At 38.8% G+C, this 11,051-nt stretch overlaps 1 protein-coding gene across 3 annotated transcripts; it reads left to right on the top strand.

Moving 5' to 3' along the window:
* The first annotated feature begins 4,089 nt into the window (after positions 1-4,089).
* Positions 4,090-9,731, top strand: LOC105059164 (protein neprosin). 3 transcript variants are annotated; one of them, XM_073250355.1, is made up of 8 exons: positions 4,090-4,337; positions 4,422-4,692; positions 4,807-4,893; positions 5,003-5,260; positions 6,111-6,281; positions 8,187-8,240; positions 8,506-8,652; positions 9,145-9,731. In XM_073250355.1, exons 2-8 carry the CDS (start codon positions 4,465-4,467, stop codon positions 9,520-9,522), a joined length of 1,323 nt encoding a protein of 440 aa, XP_073106456.1. In that variant the 5' UTR covers positions 4,090-4,337; positions 4,422-4,464; the 3' UTR covers positions 9,523-9,731. The 3 variants fall into 3 exon arrangements, with proteins under 3 accessions (XP_073106456.1, XP_073106455.1, XP_019710869.1); XM_073250354.1 differs by having other exon boundaries at positions 4,411-4,692; XM_019855310.3 differs by having other exon boundaries at positions 4,414-4,692; positions 9,145-9,730.
* Positions 9,732-11,051: the final 1,320 nt, after the last annotated feature.

The raw sequence follows: 11,051 nt of genomic DNA, 5'->3' as shown, positions 1-11,051 counted from the left end.
TTAGCAATATTCTTATATAAGGTGCTTTCAATCAAACATAGTAATATTTTTTGATACCATTTTTCAAGATAATTTTTATAGTAATCAAATATGATAAAATTTATTTTTTTTTTATAATTATTATTTTAAATAAATAATTTCTAGAAATCATCAGATCATCATGGAGTAACCCATAATTTGATATACCCAACCAAAATGAACCCTAAAGTCCATTCTTTACTCATTTTTCATCCATTTCTTCGTCCTTAATATATCAGCTGGTGCCCTCTTCATGGAGGTCTGGAATCTGAGCTTCAAGTCGTCTGGTGTGTTCTTCGGGCCTTGAAGTCTGTTCTTGAGGGGTACATGGACCTTGGGCTTTAAGTTCTGTGGCGCTACTGTGCAGGGTATCTAGGCTAACAAGTACCAACCAATAAATGAACTTCGAGTCAAAGTCAAATTACATTCATAAAACAAAGGATCATAAGAGAGGGGACCAATGGCCATTTCTTAGCACTTGTTTATGAGAATTCTGAAGTCAGATGGAATCTGAAAACTTGAATCAATTTCACTCCCCGAGAATGTTAAAAATATTTGGCCTATTATCAAAGTATGATACCTATATCTTAGTTCCATGCTTCTGTCTGGAGCTATTGGTGTTCCAACAAAGCGAGATTAAAAGTAATAGCAGATACGAAAGAACTACAAGCAATATTAATGGGATATGCTTCCGTTGGCCAGTACCTAGGCCAAGTAATTGGTGCCTCTCTTTTATTTGTACAGCACAAGTTCAGTTCCTCTTAATGAGTTAGAGGATTCTTAGATATAGTTTATTGTCAGTAGCGTGCAGTTAGGTCATTGGCTTAAATTTTTTGAATTGGATCAATTATTCAGATCTAGATTTGATTAATTTACTTAAAGGAGATGATGCTATATATATTGATATGGTTCTTATCTTTTTTAGCCTTTTTGGGAGCTAAGTTTCAGTAGTTGGATTTGATAATTTGGAGAGGATTATCTATGCGAGATAAAAGCTGCAGATATAGAGAATTTTCATTGATTAGATTCATGACAACATGAAGCAGCTGGAAGCACATCCACTCCTTTATAACATCTAGACTACTCTTCGTCTTTCTGCTGCGGTACCGATCAGATATGTTTACTAGAAGGCGAATAGTGCAACAAATTAGATTGCATTTTATGTGATAAAGTACTTCGAAAATTAGATCTGAAGAAAGAGTGATAGATATCCGCTGGTCCTATGGGATCTTTTTGTACTTTAATTTTATGGGTTACTTTCACATCAAAGTGGTGTGACCATCCCTATGTACAAAAAAAAAAAAAAACATTTGTATGGTTATATTTTGCATTATTCATAATGAAAAGTTCAAATTAATGCTAACTACTTTAGATTAATAATCAAAATCTGGTTGTTTAAACAGGCGTGATCCAAGCTTTTATGGTGAGTTTCGATTCCTGAGCATCCTATGCTATGCGTGGATGATATAATTGGAACATGCCTTGTTAAACTAATCGTCTGAACTGTGACCGCTTTATATTGTTTATTTTAGTGATAGACTTCCATAACTTGTTTGGAAAAAGTGAAATAGAAATTTAAAATATGTTTCTATATTTAATGAAACCAATACATAAGATCTTTTTCTTCTATATATATATATATATATAGGTCCATCATGTGTATGAGTAGCGGCAAATGATGGTGTTCTTTCAATTAACAATCTTCCATCAGGCCTCCGGTGTCCATAGCCATGCACCACCGTTTCTGGTTTGCCTGCCTCAACGCAAGTCTGGATAATTTTACCTTCATGCCCTCCTACCAGTACCGCTTTTAGAGATCCATTCAAGGGTATTTTCGTAATCTCAGTTTCTAGAACAGTGTGTCGCGGTATCCTCATCGTGTCGTTTAAGCGACGTTAGAGCGGAAACCGAAGTCGGTGAGAATATCAAAGAGGAATCTTCATATAGATTTCTCTCTAGATCCCTGCCGTCCAATATCTTATGTCTTACTTAGCGCTTTTATTACCCTACAATATAATATCACAATAGGCTTCCTTTGTTCTTTTTTTTTCAGAATCCAGTTTTGCCATGCTTTGTAAAAAATATAAAATCTTTGTTTTATATTTCGGTTTCCTAAAAAGCATCAGAGGTTGGTTCGTTGAGTTACAATGAAATCACTTCTTGAATTTTAGTCCTTTAATCTAATCAGTGTCGTGGAATGCCAAAGTCAAGTTCTAGAAAGGGACAAACACCTACCATTGAAGTACTCTAATCCATCATTGTAGAACTTAACGATAAGTTGCGATTTCTTTGAAATATTGAAATATTCTATGTCAATAAGTGACCAATCTCTAGCTTTAAATTACCCATATGAAAAATTGAAAAATCAATTCTATAGGAGATATTGCTTTGGCTTTTGATCATGAGAGTATCTTTTTTTACTCTATATAAAACAATTTTCACCATCTTTATTTTTTTTGAAAAATGCTACAAAAATGCCACCTAGTGAAAACTTTCATCCCGTGCATACATAGCTATACGTGTATTGTAATCTATATTCTCAAGTGGTGTCACTATGATGGTCTCTAAAATTATTATTTTTTCACTCACTTTTAAATATAGTTGAGTACTTTGAAACAGTTCGGCCAGTTTTGCTTGCTTGTAGTATGAATGTGTATGATAATTGGGTTGATTAGCTATGACACGTATTCGTGCTTTTAGAAGAGGATACATTAATGCTTCTAGAAAGAGTTTTTTTTTTTTTACATATTTATTGGATTTGGATCAGAGTTAGATGTATCCTTTTAATATCTTTAAATTTTTAAAAAATACTAAAAGTTTATCGATCTAAACTAATATTAACCAAACAAGATGCTGACTCTGACTGAACAACCTTATTTGATGAACTAAAGCTTAGTTGACCCTCATGTACATGCATAAGATAAACTAAAGCTAAGTGGACCCATATGTACATGCACCAGATAGACTAAAGTTAAGTTGACTTGCATGTATATGCGCAAAATAGACTAAAACTATATATGACTATCAAGGGGGAAATAGATTACTATCATCTCCAAATTTTACTAATGAAGGAAGCAGCTCATGCGCAGAGACTGCATGCAGCATGCTGGCGGCTGCAATTTATAGAGCTCAAGCAGTATTTGATGGTTCATGAATAATTATGCTTTGTTTTTGTAGCACTCAACGATGACAACAGACAATTTAATATTCAAGTCATCGAAACTTTCGATGGGTTGGTTGCATGGTTGATTTGAGCAAGTATTTTATAGGTCAGCTTTCTTTGTTTCTTTTTTAAAAAAAAAAAAAAAAAACCTTTCAGATAATAGTTGGGATTTATACCCTTTTTCATAATATTTTATTATTATAATTATTATTTTTTGAGAGAAAAGAATGTAGATTGACTCACACTATAATTACTCGTGTCCAAATTTTGAAGAGGAACCGTCTAAGAATTGCTGAGCAAAGGAGCCTCTTCATCCAGGCAAGCTTTAAATTCACACATGGACGGATAGATAAGGAATCTGACAAAATTTGTTTATTTAGCATAAGATAATTGTATTTGATGCGTTGATACATCACCTGCAGCATTCCCCCAAAGACGCTCATGTTTCAGAGTCCCAAGTGAATTCTGTGTATGGTCCGGGACAGGACCAGTAACGTTGACTGCATGGCGGGTTTTCATAGACTGAAAAATTTGTTTGCTGTTTTGACTGGAACAGCTGAACCGAACCATAATTATGTTTGGTACTTAAATATATCCAACGTGGTGGGCTATCCCATGAACACCAAGATAAATAAATAGAAACGAAGAATAGAATGGAAGCCTCTTCCCGTGTTTATGGCTTTGCCCAAAGGAATAAAAATAAAAATAAAAATGGTGGGGGGGGGGGGGGGGGGGGTGGGGGGGGGGCGCGGAGATGGAAATCAAAGCTTTCCTCGCTTTCCACTCCACAAACTCCCAAAACCCTAGAAAACAAATAAAATATCAGGGGGAAAGCTCGCGCCCACCTAGCCCGAACGCACTATAAGAAAGCCCACGGCCTTAATGGGTTATTTATGGTTCATCTGTGAGGTGTCAGCCAGCCCATTCAAGTTGCCATTAAGAGTCTCTAACGTTTGGTAGGTCAAATCTTTATTCTCCGTCTTCAAGCCTTCCCCCCTTCTCCCCCTCCTTTTACTGGTGCAACTGCTAGAGAGAGAGAGAGGGAGAGGGAGAGAGAGAGACGCAAGGGTTGGGTTGATAGAGATGGCGGTAATGGCGGCTTCTATCTACAATATCTAGTGCAATAAAAGAGAGGGTTTAAACACTATAGCAGAGGGTAAGAGAGGCGTCCTTTTCTCGCCACTGGTGGTGTTAAAAGATTGCTCTGATTCATGTGGTTTCTTTGTTAGTAGCAACACAGGTCTAGAGGGCCTTCAACTGTTTTCTCTTTGGCACTGAAAGATATGGAGGTCAGGAGAAGGAGAGGAGAGAGATGTGGCTCTTCGATTTGCTTCATGTCTTTACCTTCTATTACCCCACTTTTCCTTCTTTTTTCCGCGTTCATCGGCGAAGCAATGGTCGATGCCTCGGCTTTCAATTACACAAGCACCAGACGCGTCACGAGTCTTAGGTTGGCAAGGATTCAAAGTTTCTTAGAGAAGATCAACAAGCCTGCCGTGAGGTCCATCGAGGTAAGGATGATGGTAATGAGATGTTACATATAGAGAGGTTATAACTCGTTTCATTCTATTGGTTAATTAATCATAACTTCCAGGCTTAGCTCTTTGAGTTACATATTTGTACAGAGTCCGGATGGAGATATCATCGACTGCGTCCACCGGCACAAGCAACAGGCTCTCGATCATCCTCTTCTAAGGAACCACAAGATCCAGGTTTGATAACTAGGCCGCTGCTTCGTATAAGAGCCTATTCAGTTTCTCTTCCTTGGCATAATATTCCTAAGCCAACATTTGACACAATTTCAATTGTGAATTATGTTAGAGAGAAGCACCTCAGAGGCCAGCATTCAGAGGTGGCCGGCAACCGCGAAATTACAATGCAAGCGATGCAGCGAGAAGGGCTTGGCAAACATGGCACCATGTTGGGCATTGCCCGAAGGGCACGGTCCCAATACGGAGGAGCTCCGTCGATGACGTATTGAGAGCCAAATCTTTGTACCACTATGGGAAGAAGCAGCAAGGAGTGCCACTTGCTAGAAAGGTCGATGCACCAGATGTGGTCAGTGGTAATGGCCATGAGGTATGCACAAGAACAAAAAGCTTTTAATCTCCTGTCCTTTTCTTTAGCTTGCTCCTTTTAATGGGACCTTCAAGAAATGTGTTTAATGGGAAGGTGAGAGGGTGAAGAACATCCGAAGTCTTGTTTGGGGAAGAAGACTTGAGGTCTTCTTTTCCCTTTTGTGATGTAAAGGTCTTCCTTTCCTAAAGTCTGGTTGTTTTCTTCTTTCTTCTTCTTACTGAGAGGAGCAATAAAGATGTGGGTCTCTTCTGGGAAGGTGGGTGGGAACTGGGAGCCGGGAAGGAAGGAGTTGGTAATAAATGGTGTTCATGTCAATGGAAAGAGAAAGATGACTTGTTTCTTTTGAAAGAGTTCACATTATAATTTTTTCCCACCCGTATGTAAAGGAGGTGATGATACTGGAAGAGCCTGCATTGAATGAACTCAAAGGTGTTCATTCGGTAGTGGACGAAGCTATCATGTCTGCATTTTCTTTACGTTTACTCCCGTCCCTTTACGTATACATATATATATATAAATGTTTTTTTTTCCTTTTTGTCGGCCAGTGCTGTACATGTACACCATAACTATTATAGCCTCGCAGGAGGTTTCAGGGAAACGTTAAAAAGTGGCAACAAGTGCGGAATTCCATTTTTCTCATTAACAAAATTTTCCAGTCGCTTCCCAGTGTCTTACATGGGATCTTATCTCAGCAACTAGGTCGAGCTTCCTAGTCCTTTTTTTTGTTTTTTGTTTTTTTGTTTTTGGATAAGAGAGCTTCCTAGTCTTAAGGAACCAAATTATATACGTTTCCAAAACTTTGTTGACTACGATGTTAATTTTATATATCTTACTTTGTGCTTGGCTGCAGCATGCAATTGCTTACACTGGGAACTCACAAGAGATCTATGGGGCTAAGGCTACAATCAATGTCTGGGATCCATCCGTCCAAATGTCCGACGAGTTCAGCCTCTCCCAGATCTGGGTCCTCTCGGGATCATTCGATGGCTCTGATCTCAACAGCATTGAAGCTGGCTGGCAGGTATTTCTTTAATTTCAGTCTACAACTAAGTTTCATACCTTGGGGCCATAAAATATTTTGGCATTAAATGACACCTTGTCAAGTGTCAACAATTCAAATATTGAAGCATTATCTAGTAATTGTACCACCACAAATGAGGATTGCTTTTTTCTACTTTTTGGTCGCTTTAGATTTTTTGGTTAACCGTAACTTAGAAGCGAGGAATAAGAATAAGAGCTCTTTGTGGTACAAGTCAAAGGATCCATAGAAGAATTTTCTTGTGTGCAAGCTAAATCAACTAGCTGGAAGTCAGTAGTTCTCTGTCACCATCTTTGGCCTAAATGATATTTATTAAATAGATATGGTCAAATGAAGGGGAGACGGGCGGGGTGAACGTGCTGAGTTTTCTAGATTGGAAATTAGGAGAAGTGACAAATATCTATTGCTCTCCAAGGACTCAAGGTTGCAAATGGACCCTAAGCTTTGACATTTTAGCATGCCACCGTTCATGGAGGAAATCAGGCAATAGGTCCATCTAATTCTTGACAAAAAAAGCATCTCCTGAGCCATAAGGCACATGGTATAAGTACTTTCTTTGTGGACCACTCTTCAGGGATCCTTGCATTCGAGTTTTAATACGTAGCTAAATTTTAGATATGTATACTTTTCCATGAGTCAGCAAACAAGCAGTCAAGTATGATGGTAAGTGCTGGTACAGTTCGGTGATGCATTGTTTTTAAAGTCAGAAAACATAATATACTCTATATTAGATTATAAAGAATGTTTAAGCAATCTCTGAAAACAGCTATTTTGAAAGCTTCCTCCCATTTCAAGAAAAATTATTGGTTGGACCTGATTCACGGTGCATCATGAATAATATATTAGTTAGAACTTAGAAGAAAGAAAAAGACATTTAATATACCATAGGACGTATTATTAAGAAGAAAAAATGTATTAAATATATGATATTATATGCTATTATCATATATAAAATAAAAACAGGTGACAAAAAATAATTAAATTATTCATAGTCCACTGTGAATGGGGTCTAATCACTTATTTTTCCCACTTAAGAGCGAAGCAGTAACCTCTCACCCTAAAACGCGCCCACATCAAGGATATGGTCCCGCGTGTATTATGCGAGGCCACATGCCATCCTGAGATTGAAACACTCATCATACTGTGTCCTACTAAAAAGAAATGCTTAATAGAACACACCCACTTCAGCACCCGCCTTAATGTCGACCTATGATTCACGTACCCCACCTTTGAGTACAAAATTGTCATGCAAAGATGTGCCAACGTGGGTGCTCCTCTCATCTGCAAGTTGATCATCTCCAAACAAATAATGATTTCAAAGACATCATGTAAACATGTTGCGGGACAAACGCAGAAAGAAGAAAAGTCTTTTTGTCTATGTAAGCATTTCTCATCTAATCATGGCCACCAATGGCTGTATCTTTTATAAACCTCATCCATGCACACCCACAACCAAGAAGATAAAGCATATAAATAATAATAGGAGTGGACTGAAGGAAGTTCCATCAATGGCAGCTTCCTTGTATACCTCGAGTGGGGACCGGAGGACCACTCAATTTATTGGCGACTTCAAACTTTTGCATTGCAACCAAATAGTCTGTCGGAAAATTATAAAGAATAATAAAGGATGCTAGTAGAAAGTGCCTTTCATCATCATATAGACGGCTCATGAGAAGGTGGGCCCATTAATGGTTGATTCATATCAGGTGCAAGACACCTTGCACCACACTTCATTGCTATACACACCTTGCCTCAAACCAGAAAAATTTTCACCGGCCACCTTTCTGGTGAACGTGGTGTTGCAGCTAATCCACACCATTGCATAGATTTGATGCTTATTGCTTGATTGGAATGGTTATCTGAAGCTTTGTATTTCTTTCTAGTCAGGTCAGCCCTGAGCTTTATGGAGACAGCAGCCCCAGGCTGTTCACCTACTGGACGGTAAAATCTCTCCCTTAAATCTTCTCTCGAAGCTTGCAATATATACTTGTATTATATACTAATATATTAATGTTTATGAATCGAAATCTCTGACGTTTAGCTTAAAAAACGATCCAATGTTGTTAATTTATCGGGGTTATGTCCACCAAGAAGGAGATAATTAAGCCACCTTTGATGGGGCACATGATCGAAGACTTCAAAAATAATATACATTTTAACAGTAGCTGTAATAATGAATTCATGCTTCATTCTTATGATGCTACAGAGTGACGCATATCAGGCGACAGGGTGCTACAACCTTCTGTGCTCAGGGTTTGTGCAGACCAACAGCAGGATAGCCATTGGAGCAGCTATATCACCGGTATCATCATATGGAGGCGGCCAATATGATATCACCATTCTCATATGGAAGGTACATCTCTCAAGCTTAGCTAAGCAATCTATTTAAACATTCATGCTCAAAGCGAGGGCAGTATCAGGTCGGATTTTGATCAGTTCAACCACCATACTCCATTGTATGAAGTCTGGCTTGATGGTAACTTGACCCACCCAGCACTAGCAGGTTATTGTGGCAGTGCTTCTATGTCCAAGCATGCCAATGCATTGGGTCCCTTGGACATGCACCTATCCCACTCAGGCCTTGTCTCCTATCATCAATGCCGCAATTTTAACCACAAGAGGTCATGCAGTCGCAAACTTGCTGAGCATTTAGTTCATGTCCATGGTCCATTTTTTTGATGAAAATGTCCCATGGTCCATTGACAAACTAAGTACCTAGCTATCATTACCTGTGTCTACATAGTGATCAAGTCTTGCTACAGAGCTAGAATACATATATATCTCTATTTCTTTTGAGGTTGAGATAGAAGATACATCATGCAGCCACATTTAATGTAAATTTCAGGATCCAAAGCTTGGAAATTGGTGGATGAGCTTCGGAGACAACATGCTGGTCGGCTACTGGCCGGCCGAGCTCTTCACACACCTCTCGGACCATGCCACGATGGTGGAATGGGGAGGGGAGGTGGTGAACATGAGACCTAATGGGGAGCACACCTCGACCCAAATGGGCTCGGGCCACTTTGCGGAGGAGGGGTTTGGAAGGGCCAGCTATTTCCGCAACCTGGAGATCGTGGACACGGACAACAGCCTTAGCTCCGCCCAGTCCATCTCCACGCTCGCCGAGAACACCAACTGCTATGACATCAAGAGCTTCTCCAACACCGATTGGGGAAATCACTTCTACTATGGTGGCCCTGGCGGCAACTCCCAATGCCATTGAGTTCCTCCTTTCCACTTCCCATTCTTTCCATGCCTGAGGCTTCTCTTTGCCTTATCACACGCCTAATATAGTGTATTAATATCAAAATTCAAAGTTCTCATCGTTCTCGATCCATGAAAAATGTCTCTAAGGGTCATTTTGTGCTTATCCTTGTTTTCGTTGCTGCTAATGTTTTCATACATGATATTGATATATATATATATATATATATTTCTGCAAAATAATATTCTTTAATCATTCTAGTCTTTTTGTATATTTTTGGGGATTTAATTCAAATTTGTAAGAAATATGTTTGCCAGATCATCAAATGCTTGTAAGTATTATGGCCCTCCTCATCTTTCTTCGCCGCATAATTAAGATCGGACTAACCCAAGCACACTGCAAATAGAAGTCATCCTTTAGAGGGATATATCACCATGGCAAATTAACTGCAAGGAGCATCACAGACCACTTTAGGACCATCTTGAATTGTTGCAAACTTGATGAAATGGGAACAATGCAAAAATAGATCCACATAAAGGCAGCTCCAATGGATTTACCAACTCAAGGTCTTGGCAGTGGCGCACATTAAATTGGTGCAAAATTTTAAAATCTCTATCTAGTGGGGAAGAAACCACCAGTATGCAATTGAAATACGGAATACAACAGAAAAAGGCCATATGTTGGTGCCATTCTGCAGAAGTTCACACAAAAATAAATGCACCTTTACCCTATCGAAGGAAACATATGCTTTCCTATCAATCTTTACCCGTTATGAACACACGGCACCGAATTCTAGATGTCCCAAAATCAACCCATTAATTTAGCATTTAGACCTCTAATCCACACATCATAGCGTCCCAGAATGCTTAAAACCAAAGGAAAGGATCCACATGCGAAAACGATCAAAGCAGAACCTTTCTCAAACTGGATGCATCTTAAAGTGGTTCCACAGTGTATATATGTTGCTTAGCTTCAAAAGTTAGCTAATTACTTAATAACAGGCTTTAGGTCTTGAATTCTTTATCGCCCCATCTTGCCTTGTAAGTCTGATAACCATGCTTGTCGAACAATTTGGGTATCATGTATCAGCAGAGTATCTTTTTTTTTTTTTTTTTTCTTCACCAAAAAAAAAACAGAGTATCTATTTTCTCGAGTTTGGAAGAAAATGTCAGAGTTTCTTTTCTATGGGAACTTGGAAATGTTCATGGAGTGCGGTTCACACTATCCATAATTAATTAAGCTAGCTCAATGGTATCCAATTCATTAAATGTCAGCATAAGTTTCTGAGCCTGTTCGCTGTCACCCAAAGATAACGCACAGTGAGATGTCAAACCCAAAGGCAGAGGATGGTTGGGACGCGGGAGGTGCACCAACCAACGTGATTAATACAAATGGCATCGGAGTGAATGGGGAGATTAATAGGATACTACTTTTTGGTGCACGCTGGCAAGCAACAGATGCTGTCAGCTTGTCAGACTTGGTTTAAACAATGGCAACTTACCTTGATGTGAATATCTGCATTGAATGGATAAAATAAGAGGAGAAAT

The sequence above is a fragment of the Elaeis guineensis genome, chromosome 16 (genome assembly GCF_000442705.2).
Source record: "Elaeis guineensis isolate ETL-2024a chromosome 16, EG11, whole genome shotgun sequence".
In the NCBI taxonomy this organism is placed as follows: Eukaryota; Viridiplantae; Streptophyta; class Magnoliopsida; order Arecales; family Arecaceae; genus Elaeis; species Elaeis guineensis.
The sequence above is the reverse complement of the archived record's forward strand: the minus strand, read 5'-3'. Positions and strand labels throughout refer to the sequence as shown.